The sequence below is a fragment of the Opisthocomus hoazin genome, chromosome 2, assembly GCF_030867145.1.
Source record: "Opisthocomus hoazin isolate bOpiHoa1 chromosome 2, bOpiHoa1.hap1, whole genome shotgun sequence".
Taxonomy (NCBI): domain Eukaryota; kingdom Metazoa; phylum Chordata; class Aves; order Opisthocomiformes; family Opisthocomidae; genus Opisthocomus; species Opisthocomus hoazin.
In genome coordinates, this window is record NC_134415.1 from 69,526,507 (window position 1) to 69,540,314 (window position 13,808).

The following is a 13,808-nucleotide window of genomic DNA, read 5'->3' on the forward strand; positions in this document are numbered from 1 at the left end:
TGTGAGAGAGGCTATGGTCAGACACACTTTGATAAAAATAGATTAAAAAAGTCTCACAGCACTGTACCAGTAGATGGAAGGCTATTCCTGGCCTGCAAGCCACACGTGCCAACTTGTGTTGCAGCTGCATATACAGTAAATTAGACACTAAGCAGTGTCTTCGAAATAAACCTCTACTTCAGCTTTCTAAAATATTACATTGCTAAGTGGTCATAGGGCACTTTTATTCTGGAGATTTGACCTCTGAAAAAGATTTCAGCTTTGTCCAGAAGGACGTAAGTATTACATGTAAGAAAGAAAAAGATATGTACGTGAAAAAAAGGAAATCTTCTACCATATACCTTGGTTTCCCCAATGACAGAGAAGACAGAGTTGGACAATTTTCTGTTCCATGCACAATCATCCTTAAAATGTGCTAGACATTGTGTTTGCATAGACAAACCCTGAACATGATTTTTATTTAAAAAAACATGGAAGTATGATGAGACATCAAAGTCTTTTGATAATCTTACAGGTAATATGCGAAATAGATGTAGTTTACGTCAACAGTATCCATTCGGGGAAGGAAATTCGGATTTGCGTATTTAATTCTTACGAGAATTCAGAATGAACATTAAGGCACTATAGAGGCTCAACGACTTCCATTTTCCACCAGCAATCTTAACAGAGTGTTTGATTACTAGAGCTACCGAAAAAGCTTCTTCTGAAGTCTTTTTCAGCAGAAAATACCTTTCTATCATGACATGCATTTTGTTAAAAAGTTATCAATTTTCTTTGGAAAATGTAAACCAACCTTTTTTTCCTCCATACTAAGGCATTTATCTTTTGGCTGCCAAAAAATCCTGAAAATTATTTGGATGAACTTGGATAAGAAAACATCCAAGAAAAATATTTTGTTGTTACTGCAGCGGTTCAAGGAAAGGTTAAAACAGGATATTTTCCCACTCAATTTTACGACTGCTCTTCATAAGACAGACATAAAATTGAGTGGAAAAAAAAGGAAGGTTTCTGAAATTAGGATGGAAGCTTCAGAAAAACAGAAATTTTACCACCGCTGGGGATTTGAGTGCACTTTGGAGGGACTACCATTGCGGATTATGCAGTTAGAAACTTGAATCTAATTTGGTGATACTAGAACCTCTGTAAAAGGTTCTTGAAACTATTTTAAGAGAAGGATGCATGTTCCTATCCAGATCTTCACTAAGATCTCTCTCACTTTTCAATATTTTCTCTTCGCTCCATCGCCGCATGTTTTTTTTGCAATCATCCTTTTGAATTTTCCTTACCATAACAACCAATTTCTAGGATATTAGATATCAAATAGTGATGACTTTAACAGTAAAAAATCTAATAATTTAAGGAGAAAAATCTGTAAATGAAGAAACAAATTGCTAGTAAAAGGCCTTTGAATTACAACTAGTTCCTTCTCAGCACAGATCTTGGAACAAAGAGAAGCACTTACACACAGAAACAATCCGTCCAGTATTATCCCACATTTGTATTCACTGAATTGTTCCAATTTTCATTACGTTCTGCTATTTGCTAAATGGGATTTTAATGTGTTTAACAATTTTTAGCATTAACAGTTACTCAGTGAGGAAAGCTGCAGTGATTTTTTTTTTCTCCCATTTTGATGTTGCAATTTTGATTCCTCAATGCCATTCTGCATTCATTAAAATACATAATGCTGGTAGTAATGGGGCACTGGATCCTGGAGATGCATGAACAATTTAAGATTCGACATCGAGACCAAATATTTAAGCTGACTGTTACTGTCAGCAGGCAACTGTTGACTTCTAAAAACAAACAAGATTAAAAGGGAAAGGGACGTTTCAGGCAGTATCAGCCTAGTTTCCTGTCTGCTATGCCAGGCATCTGAATCACATCAGCTAAATAAGGCACATGAAAGTACTGACCCAATCATCGCTCATTTGTCTTGAAGCCAATTCTGCATATGGAAGAAAACCCTTGGCCTTTCCTTCCCTCTTGCTCCTTGTGTCTAGCACTGATTCTATATGTGGTTGCAAGCAATCCATTGTTTTTAGCACCACAACTTCCAATGCCCATCCGAGTATCTACAATATTTATCATCAGTGGCCACTCTGAATATTACAACTGAAGAAACAGTGCTACTAAACTTTCTTTGAAGCACAAGCTAACAATATTAAACAAAACGAAGAAAGAGAGCTGTCTTATCCTGTCCTGTTTCTTCTATCACAGATGCACTTAACTGAAACAGTTTGAAAGATCTGTCAAGTTAAAGCAGGATCACAGAATCACAGAATCACAGAATAGTAGGGGTTGGAAGGGACCTCTGTGGGTCATCTAGTCCAACCCCCCTGCCAAAGCAGGGTCACCTACAGTAGGCTGCACAGGACCTGGTCCAGGCGGGTCTTGAATATCTCCAGAGAAGGAGACTCCACGACCTCCCTGGGCAGCCTGTTCCAGTGCTCCGTCACCCTCAGAGGGAAGAAGTTCTTCCTCATGTTCAGACGGAACTTCCTGTGCCTCAGTTTGTGCCCATTGCCCTTTGTCCTGTCACTGGGCACCACTGAAAAGAGCTTGGCCCCATCCTCCTGACACCCACCCTTCAGATATTTGTAGGCATTTATAAGGTCCCCTCGCAGCCTTCTCTTCTTCAGGCTGAACAAGCCCAGTTCCCTCAACCTCTCCTCGTAGTGGAGATGCTCCAGTCCCCTCACCATCCTTGTAGCCTTATTTCTCAATTTAAACCCAGAAGCTATAATCACTTTCAAATTGATTGCTGCATTTCTGTGTTCTCATTTTTTATCCTACTTGATCACCTAAATGAAAGCACACTCACTTGAGGAAGCTTTCTAATCATGCCATAGAGCAACAACAACTTTTTAAGCTTCAAATGACCCAAAAAATATTCTCAGAAACATGCTCGCGTCAAACTCACCGCTGCATAAATATTGTTTAGTAACTACTTGAAATTGCTAATGATTAACTAAAGTTTCTAGTAAGTTAAACTAAATAAGGTTGAAAAAATGTAATCTTTAAGATAAAGCTCTTGGTAACTGGAGACAACTCCATTGAGTTAAGTCTTTTTCTACACAACTGCAAGAAATCTGCTTAATCGTACCACGCCTCCATTCTGGCCTCTTCTCAAACACAGATTATAAGAGCACCCTTGGACATCCTTACACATGTGGTGTCATTATCCATTTTGAAAAGTTTCAGTATTTAAATGAACAGGCTGCTTAATATAGCAATTTCTAATTAGTACGTTGCATAATTCTACTGATGCTTCTGATGCTTTGAGGCAGAAGTTGTCATTCATGAAGGATCTAATAACCCTGTAATATTTCTGTCTCTTTACCAGACCATCTTTGCTCTCTCAGAGGAATATCCATCTGTCCACCACACATACCTGTTTAAAAGGCAATAAAAACCTTCTAGTTCATCTCTACTTATCTACCAAGGCTTAGCTCTACACTATTTCTTTGGCAAGCATGTCTTCCTTTGGAGCCCATCAACAGTAGTCCTTAATCAGCCCGAGATATCACAACAAATGTCCTCTTCATCACATCTGGACATTTTCCCCGCAGTACTAAAGTGGCAGAATACAGAGAAAAGAGTTGTTTTACATGACCTCATTGTTACCAGCACAGTGCTGCACCTGGTATGTTTTAACATGAGTGAAAGTCAAAGAGAATATAAAAAATAGTCAGTACTGAGGCATACCCTGAAAATCAACAATATGCCTACAACAACAGATCATAAGCTGAGTGGATGACAGTAGATGCTGTTGTTGCTACATCATGAGAGTGGGAGCACGCACTGTTCTGAGAAGATTTAATTCCGCCCAGTAAATCCCACCCTGACAGGTGAAACTACAATTCCTCCAGTTAAATCAAAGATGAAAAATCCAATTCATTTAATTGTGATTGGAATTTCACATCCTCTGTTCTGTCACACTAGCTTGCAATAAGCACCCTGACAGCACTCAATAAAATGGGTTTACTTTATAGCAATCTATTTTCAGAGACTTCTAGACATGCTGATGGTAATCACAGTAACACAGTAACCATTGCTTTCTTCTCTGCTAAGAGACATCATAGGGACAGCTAGAGATATACTCGTAATATAAAACCATTTCTAGAAAAAAAGGTATTCTTCAAAATTACTTCAGGTCCTTGCCCTAATTGCCTTTTAAATCATTGTCTTTAAGAGACCAACCTTCCTAACTGTAATGTCACTACATCTAGAAGATGATGGCTACTGACCTGCAAAGCATATATTAAATATTTGTGCCGGAGGTCTTCTTGAACAATATTTCGAAGACATGTTTTCAGAAAGTGATCTATAACACACCACTAAAATGTTCCAAAGGCTGAATATGAGCAAGACTACAAAACAGTGAGGCACTACGCATGGCCAAATGGCTAAAGCAGTACTTTGGGATGCAGGTGGTGATGTGTAGCCTTCCAAATATGCCACTGACAGGTCTGCCACTTCTCACTTACAAGGCACGAGCTAGAGACTGTGATAGTTCGACATGTGTGTGCTGACCCAAGCTCTATGTTGTCACACAGAGGGGATTTGATCTGTCCCACCCCCACTGTTCCACAGCAAAGGTAAGATGGAACCTGTGCATGGCCAGCAATGCATTTTCTTCACAGATTTTAACTGCCTAGCCAAAGCGATTTTTGAAAGAAAGCTCCCCTTCTCATTCTAATGCAAATGTCAGTACACAGATGTATGTAAGCCACTGATAGCTGAAGTTCGCATTTCGCATAATACTCAGTAAGACCTTTGGCCCAAAGAAAGGCAGTCAAATATATCTCCTTTAAAACAGCATAGCTTAAAAGCCACTGTTGTTCACCCAAAAATTGCTCCTGCACTTCTTCAGTTTGGAAAATTCTTTTTTTTTCTTTCTTAGAATGAGAACGGAGTGGAGGAATAGCACTCACTGAGCTCCCACTAGTCTCAGCTGTAAATTGTGGATTAACAGCTTCTCTTGCTCTGCTCATAGTGCATAAGAGGTGAGCCCTGGCCTGGTGGTTTGACTCTCCTCTAACACCACGGTGGGAAGGTGATGGGCCATGAAAGCTTTTCTAACTGGATGCATGGAGATGCGAGATTGATGACCAAATGAGCAAACTAGGAAACAGTTTGGCTCAAACTCAAGCTAGTTATGATTCACAAACTTATTTACAGAGAGGTAATACATAGTAATTAACCACAGAAAGAAAAAGAGATTCAAGAAACGTGAATTCTTTTTGCAAGGAAAAAATATACAGTGCCAAAGCTCGAATTAGAACACTGCATGTTGTTGACACAAAGTGCCTTTCAATTTAGGATGTATTTTAATTACCTAACTATTCAAATGATGGTTGGATTGCTTCAGAAATTTCACAGTAGCAAAAACTGTATCTATGCTCTCAGCAAATAATCACTAACGTACTATCAGTTCCTTCCATTCCAAAATGCCTTATGCCACTGAATCAAGTGATGTGTAGGTTAGAGAACATTTCAGGTTTCATGCCTTGTGAGTAGAAAACTACTATATAATCAATTCCATTGCACTTTAAAAAAATATTATTTATGCCACCTAACTATTACTGTACAGACAAATATGAGTACAATCATACAGTATCAAGAGAGAGGCTGTCTTCTAGCCCACCTGGAGTATTTGCTCATGCACTTCTGAAAATTTTAAATGCACGATGAGCTTTACAGGTTCAACTACAGTGCAGCCACAGACATAGAACATCTGTGTCGTCTCCTATAACATGTCTTTCATTTTATCAGAAGAGTCAGAAGAGTTCATATGAAATCAGTGGTTTTAAGCAGTCCAGGCAGCAACCTGACATAAATCAAGGCAAAGTCTTTAGGATTAGCCGGTTCTGTGTGTGGTACTGATTAAAAACACAGAAAACTTCCCCCGAGACACTTTTCCAGCTTAGACACTTAGGATATTATTCACTGGTCCACTGCTAATGTGGCCCTGTATGCTCATTAAATGGGGAAGCCAATATATAAGCAATATATCATCTCTTGCTTCAACGTATCACTACTGCACTCCATGATTTACCATATACATGGGAATTACAGTGTTCAGAAAATAAATGTATTTAGAGAACAGTCATTCATGCCTGAACAGTCCATGTGATTTCATTTTCTTACAAGGCTGCTTCTTTCTGCTGCCTTTCCTCCTCCTGCTTACCCAAAATGAAAAAAATACTAACGACTGTTTGAAAGTGTAAATGAATACTACGAATTTCATGATAATAAATTAGTGTGTTTAAAACTACATCAGCTTAGTTCTCTGAAGACAGAAAACAAGTATTTTGAGAAGCTGCCTGCAGCAAATTGACACATCTCCCACATTCACCTGTAGATGGCATTCATCCCATTGCTGTAGGTGGCTCTTATGAGGATCCTCTTTACATTTGCCAGGATAGTCATGAACTCCCTCCTGCTGACTGGAACATCAGTGCCGTGCACAGAGAAAGATTCTGGTTTCAATACAATTTCTTCAGTGTGCTCTTCAGAAGGCTGCAGGTGAATCCCCTCTTTTGGAGTGCTGATTCTCAAGTCATCTCCCTAGATAGGGCCATGAAAGAGAGACATTTAAATATGAAAAAAGTCAGGAAAAAGCCAGCTGGGGTACAGGTTTTACTGAATAATATATTTTACAAGAATAATAAATGTCAGGAATAACATTCACCTTTCATAACCCTGAAATGGACTTGTCTGATAAAGTTGAAAGTCAGTGCAAAAGAAAGTTTAGGTTATTCAGCTAAAACCTAGTGTCATGGCTTTGCATCCGCAAAAGCAAATTCATACAGTGCCGAGCAGCAAAAGAACAGGTCCACTGAAAGAATGTGAAAGTGTTACCTCGAACTAACAATTGTTTTATTTCTTCATCCCTCCTGATGAACAGGAAGAATACATTTTTGTAAGCTACTGCAATATTGCCAGAGGCTCCTTGAGATACTGCAGAGTTTAGTTCTCTAAAGTGTGTCCATTTTCTGATACTACAAATTAGCTGCAAGTACATGCACCCTGCTGTTTTGTGTCCTCAACCAGGAGGCTTCACGCTGAACATCTGAAGAAGCAGGCAATTTTCTTTCTTTTTTTTTTAGTGGCTGAAAATACAATCACTTTACCTCTATGATGACATCAGATTGAACCATCAATTGAACTGTCTCTTGTTCTTCTGTGAAGTCATAGGAGACTGTAAATTTCAGATGTCCTCCAGCAGCTGCTACCTGGGGAGAAAAAAGACAGGAAAAAATGCAATGAAAGGAAAGAAAACAGGCCTTAACCATTTGGCGGCAGTTTTCTCCAGCATCAGCATTTCCCAGAAATAGATTTCTTAGTGTTGCAAAACCATATGCAGATACCTGGGGATTACAGCTCTATAGACCACTCCCTTCTCGCTCAGCCATCTAGAAATCATGCTTCTCCATTTTCCTTCTACGCCTGTCAAAGGCTGCAAATTCCTTAAACACATGGACTAACAAAGTAATCAGATACAGATCTGAAATATATGCAAATTTTCATTTGATGCTGACATTAGGTTTTCAGCGTTATATGGTTCTCTTTTTAGGCTGGGCCTCTACATCAGGAGCCTTAGCAATCTTTAGAAGATTCAATAACTTCAGTTTTGTTGATGGGGCAAACTAACAAATAAGAAAATAACCCAGTGATGTTTTTCTTAGAATGAACTGTAATGAAAAATAAAGTAAGAATTTTCCCTCATGGTGTAAAAAAAATTTACTTTTAAAGAATGCTCCAGCCCTTTCTCTCAGTTTGACTCAGTCTTAAATGTGAGAAGTATATAACGAGGTTCTCATGTCATGGCAATATATTTTTTCTATGCTCTTTCAACCCCCAAAACCATGGCACTGACACTGGCTTTTCCATGAAAAAAATGGAAAAAGTAGATCTGTTCTAGGATGCAAATCAAAAGCTGCAGACTTGAGTGACAGTTAATACAAAACCAATGCTTTTGGTTAATTGTTTGGAAGCAGCATAAGTAAATCAAAGGCTGCAAGAGTTACATTTTGGTTTTTAAATGCATCTGCCTCATACTTCAGTGCAATATGAGCCTCCTCTCAGAGAGTATTAAAATCACAGGGATATTTCTGCCCTTCCAGTGCATACTGCTGACCACAGAGCAAACTCATGAGTCTTCTACAAAGAGAATATTCTGGTTATCATACAGTATGGTTTTGCACACAGTTATAGAAAGCAGTGAAAGTCATCAACTTCATTATTTAGGTTAAAGCAAGAAAATTCATACAACCATAGAATGGTTTGCGTTGGAAGTGACCTGATAGATCATTTAGTTCCAGCTCCACTCCCATGGGCAGGGACACCTTCCACTAGATCAGGCTGCTCAAAGCCCCATCCAGCCTGGCCTTGAACACTTCCAGGGAGGGGGCAGCCACAGCTTCTCTGGGCAACCTGTTTCAGCGCCTCACCACCCTCATAGTAAAAGAATTTCTTTCTTCTATCTAATCTAAATCTACCCTCTTTCAGTTCAAAGCCATTACCCCTTGTCCTATCACTACATGCCCTGCTAAAAAGTCCCTCTCCAGATTTCTTGTAGGTCTCTTTCAGCCACTGGAAAGCTGCTCTAAGGTCTCCCAGGAGCCTTCTCTTCTCCACACCGAACAGCACCAACTCTCTCAGCCCTTCCTCAGGGGAGAGGTGCTCCAGCCCTCGTATCATCTTTGTGGCCCTCCTCTGGACCCACTCCAACACATCCATGTTGGTCATGTGCTGAGGGCTCCAGAGCTGGATCCAGGACTCCAGGTGAGGTCTCGCCAGAGTGGAGCAGAGGGCCAGAATCACCTCCCTTGTTCTCCTTGCCATGCTGCTTTTGATGCAGCCCAGGATACGGTTGGCCTTCTGGGGTCTGAGCACACGTTGCCGAGTCATGTTGAGCTTCTCGTCAACCAGCACCCCCAAGTCCTTCCTCTCAGGGCTGCTCTCAATCCCTTCTCCACCCAGCCTGTATTTGTGCTTGGGATTGCCCTGACCCATGTGCAGCACCTTGCACTTGGCTGTGTTGAACTTCATGAAGTTCACACAGGCCCACCTCTCAAGCCTGTCCGGGTCCCTCTGGATAGAATCCCTGCCCTCTAGCATGTTGACTGCACCACACAGCTTGATGTTGTCGGCAAACTTCCTGAGGGTGCACTCAAACCCACTGTCCATGTCACCGACAAAGATGTTAGACAGTCCAGTCCCAATACCGACCCCTGAGGAAGACCACTTGCCACTGGTTTCCACTTGGACATTGAGTCGTTTACTGCAGCGGCTCTTTGAATGTGACCATCCAGCCAATTCCTTATGCACCGAGTGGTCCATCCACCAAATCCATGTCTCTCCAATTTAGAGACAAGGATGTTTTGCAGGACAGTATCAAATGCTTTGCTAAAGTCCGGTCACTAACACTGTTACTTCATTATCGAAGGCCACAAAAATTGTCAGGCATGATTTACCCTCAGTGACGCTATGTTGGCTGTCACCATTCACCTTAATTACCATGTGCTTCAGCACAGTTTCCAGGAGGATCTGCTCCAGGATCTTGCCAGGCACAGAGGTGAGACTGACTGGCCTGTAGCTTCCTGGGTCTTCCTTTCTTCCCGTTTTAAAAATGGGTGTTATGTCTCCCCTTTTCCAGTCACTGGGAACTTCACCAGACTGCCATGACTTCTCAGACTTTATGGATAGTGGCTTAGCAACTTCAATTGCCAGTTCCCTCAGGACCCATGGATGCACCTCATCACGTGCCATGGACTTGTGCACCTTCAGGTTCCTTAGATGGTCTCAAACCTGATCTTCTCCTACAGTGGGGAGTTCTTTGTTCTTCCAGTCCCTGCCTTTGCCTTCTGCAACTTGAGCAGTGTGTCTGGAGCACTTGTCGGTGAAGACTGAGGCACAAAAATCATTGAGTACCTCAGCCTTCTCCATATCCCAGGTAACCAGTTCTCCCATTTCCTTCCAGAGAGGGCCCACTTTTTCCCTAGCCTTCCTTGTATCACTGACATACCTACTGAAGCTTTTCTTGTTGCTCTTGACATCCCTGGCCAGATTTAACTCTATCAGGGCTTTAGATTTCCTAACCTGATCCCTGGCTGCTCGGACAATTTCTCTGTATTCCTCCCAGGTTACCTGTCCTTGCTTCCACCCTATGTAGGCTTCCTTTTTGTGTCTGAGTTTGTCCAGGAGCTCCTTGTTCATCCATGCAGGCCTCCTGGCATTTCTCCCTGACTTCCTCTTTGTTGGGATGCATCACTCCTGAGTATTGGGGGTGTGATCCTTGAATATTAATCAGCTTTCTTGGGTCCCCTCTTCCATCCAGGGCTTTATCTTAGGGTCCTCTACCATGCATGTCCCTGAAGAGGCCAAAGTCTGCTCTTCTGAAGTCCAGGATAGTGAGCTTGCTCTGCACCCTCCTCACTGCTCTATCCTCTAAGGATCTTGAACTCCACCATTTCATGGTCACTGCAGCCAAGGCTGCCCTGGATCTTCACGTTTCCCACCAGTCCCTCCTTGTTGACGAAAACAAGGTCCAGCATAGCACCTCTCTTTGTTGGATCTCCTATCACTTGGAGAAGGAAGCTATCATCAATGCATTCCAGGAACCTCCTGGACTGCTTATGCCCTGCTGTGTTGTCCCAACAGATATCATTGTGGCTGAAGTTCCCCATGAGGACCAGGCTTGTGAAGGTGAGGCTGATCCTGTCTACCTACAGAGGGCCTCATCTACTTGGTCTTCCTGGTTGGGTGGCCTGTAGGAGACCTCCACTATACTGTCACCTGTCCCTGCCCTGCCTTTAATCCTGCCCCATAAGCTCTCGGTAGACTCCTAATCCTTCCCCAGGTGGAGCTCCATGCACTCCAGCTGTCACTGACATAGAGGGTGACACCCCCTCCTCGTCTGCCCTGTCTGTCCTTCCTAAAGAGCCTGTATCCTTGCATTCCAGCACTCCAGTCATACAAGCCATCCCATCATGTCTCTGTGTTGCCAGTAAGATAATAGCCCTGCAGGTATGTGCATGTCTCTAACTCCTCTTGTTTATTCCCCATGCTGCACACATTTGCAGAGGCATTTAAGTTCACTCCAATTTGTAACCCAAAGCTTGGATCATAGAATGATAGGATCATAGAATCATAGAATATGTCAAGTTGGAAGAGACCCATAAGGAGGGGTTCTAGACCCTGCTCCTTGCAGGACTACCTAACACTAAGCCATATGACTGAAAGAGCATCATCCAGATGCTCCTTGAACTCTGACAGTCTTGGTACCATGACCACTTTCCTGGGGAGCCTGCTCCAGTGACCGATCACCCTCTTAGTGAAGAATCTTTCCCTAACATCCAGGCTGAGCTTCCCCTGATGCAGTTTCATTCCAATTCCTTGTGTCCTATTGCTGGTCACCAGACAGGAGATCAGCACCTTCCCCTCTGCTCCCTTCCTTGAGGAAGCTGTAGACTGTGATGAGGTCACCCCTCAGCCTTCTCTTCTCCAAGCTCAACAAACCAAGAGACCTCAGCCTCTCCTGGTAAGTGTTGCCCTCAAGACCTTTCCCTATATGGTTGCCTTCCTCCGGACATACTCTAATAGCCTGATGTTCTTCTTACATTGAGGTGCCCAAAACTGCACACAGTACTTGAGGTGGAGCTGCAGCAGTGCAGTGCTGAGTGGGACAATCACCTCCTTCAACTGGCTAGCTATGCTGTGCTTGATGCACCTCAGGACACAGTTGGCCCCTTTGGCTGCCAGGGCACACTGTTGACTCATATTCACCTTACCATCAACCCAAACCTCCAAATCTCCTTCTGCAGAGCTGCTCTCCAGCCTCTTGACCCCCAGTTTGTACGTTGTTATGGGTTTGTGTGGCAAGGTTTTGGTAGCGGGGGGCGGCTACAGGGTGGCTTCTTTGAGAAGCTGCTAGAAGTTTCCACCGTGTCTCACAGAGCCAGTGCCAACCGGCTCTAAGACAGACCCGCCGCTGGCCAAGGCCAAGCCAATCAGCGATGGTGGTAGCGCCTCTTTGATAACATATTTAAGAAGGGGAAAAAACCTGCGGTGAAATGGCAGTCGAGAGAGAGGAGTGAGACGATGTGAGAGAAACAACTCTGAAAACACCAAGGTCAGTGAAGAAAGACAGGGAGGAGGTGCTCTAGATGATGGAGTGGAGTTTTTTTCCACTACACCCCATGATGAAGACCATGGTGAGGCAGGCTCTCCCCCTGCAGCCCATGGAGGTCCATGGTGGAGCATATATCCACCTGCAGCCTGTGGAAGACCCACGCCGGAGCGGGTGGATGCCCAAAGGAGGCTGTGAACTGTGGGAAGCCCACACTGGAGCAGGCTCCTGCCAGGACCTGTGGACCCATGAAGAGAGAAGCACACACTGGAGCAGGTTTGCTGGCAGGGCTTGTGACCCCGTGGGGGACCTGCGCTGGAGCAGCCTGTTCCTGAAGGACTGCACCCCGTGGAAGGGACACACGCTGGAGCAGTTTGTGAAGAACTGCAACCTGTGGGAAGGACCAATACTGGAGCAGTTAGTGAAGAATTGTAGCTGGTGGGAAGGACTCACATCGAAGAAGTTTGTGGAGAACTGTCTCCCATGAGAGGGACCTCATGCTGGAACAGGGGAAGAGTGTGAGGAGTCCTCGCCCTGAGGAGGAAGGAGCAGCAGAGACAACGTGTGATGAACTGACCACAGACCCCATTCCTCGTGCCCCTGCACCGCTCTGGGGGATGAGGGAGAGAAATGGGAGTGAAGTTGTGCCCAGGAAGAAGGGAGGGGTGGGGGGAAGGTGTTTTAAGATCTGGTTTTAGTTCTCACTATCCTACTCTGATTTGATCAGTGGTAAATTAAACTTCCTTTTCTCCCCAAGTTCAGTCTGTTTTGTCTGTGACAGTAATTGGTCAGTGATCTCTCCCTGTCCTTATGTTGACCCATGAGCCTTTCATCATATTCCCTCTCACCTGTCCAGCTGAGGATGGGAAGTGATAGATCAGTTTTGGAGGGCACCTGGCATTTATCCAGGTTAAACCAAATCAAAGTATAAGCAGGATTACCCCATCCCAGGTGTAGAATCCAGCGCTTGCTTATGTTAAATTTCATATGGTTGGTGATTGCCCAGCTCTCTAGTCTATCCAGATCTCTCTGTAAGGCCTCTCTACCCTTGAGGGTGTCCATAGCTCCTCTTAGTTTAGTATCTTTGGCAAACATTGGCATCAGATGCTTATCTACATAGTATCCAAACTTGTTAGGACCAATGCAACTACATTCAGCCTTGACTGTAACAGCATGTAAAGGCTTCTTTTCCTTAGACACTTCTTTTCAGCACTTTCGTTTTGCCTGTGGTGAAGGATAAACACTGCTTTACAACTATAAGAGGAATGTAGAAAATTTAGATATCTGTAATGCTACAAGAAGAATCCAGAATTGTTTTCAGCTTTAGACAAACATTATAAGAGTAGCTTTTGCAGAATTTTATCATTTCTGTTTCAAGTTCAAACTAACTACAAGGATTCAAGAAAGTGAAAGTAACGGGGAAACAAATATTCTATGGTTTCAGGCAACCCAGAAGAAACGTGTACCAAGACAGGTTTTACCTTCTGCTGATTACATAACCTTTGCCTTAGTAAATGAAAATCCAACACAGGGAAATAATAGGTCATACACAAATAAAAAAGAAAGCAAAGGTTCTGATTTAAAATCAATACAGATAGAAAAGCAGGCAACAATGCAAACTTTGACCAAAAATCTGTTAGAAAGGAGTAGACAAACAGATAATAGTTTA

The 13,808-nt window shown here is 43.0% G+C and overlaps 1 protein-coding gene across 1 annotated transcript in view; it reads right to left on the minus strand.

The window, feature by feature from the left end:
- LAMA2 (laminin subunit alpha 2) overlaps positions 1 to 13,808 on the minus strand; it is a 408,847-nt gene that overhangs the window by 179,656 nt on the left and 215,383 nt on the right. The window contains exons 13-14 of the mRNA XM_075444852.1: positions 7,140 to 7,241; positions 6,362 to 6,573 (exon numbers count right to left, since the gene is read on the minus strand). Coding sequence (XP_075300967.1) covers positions 6,362 to 6,573; positions 7,140 to 7,241 — 314 coding nt within the window. The remainder of the gene's footprint in view (positions 1 to 6,361; positions 6,574 to 7,139; positions 7,242 to 13,808) is intronic.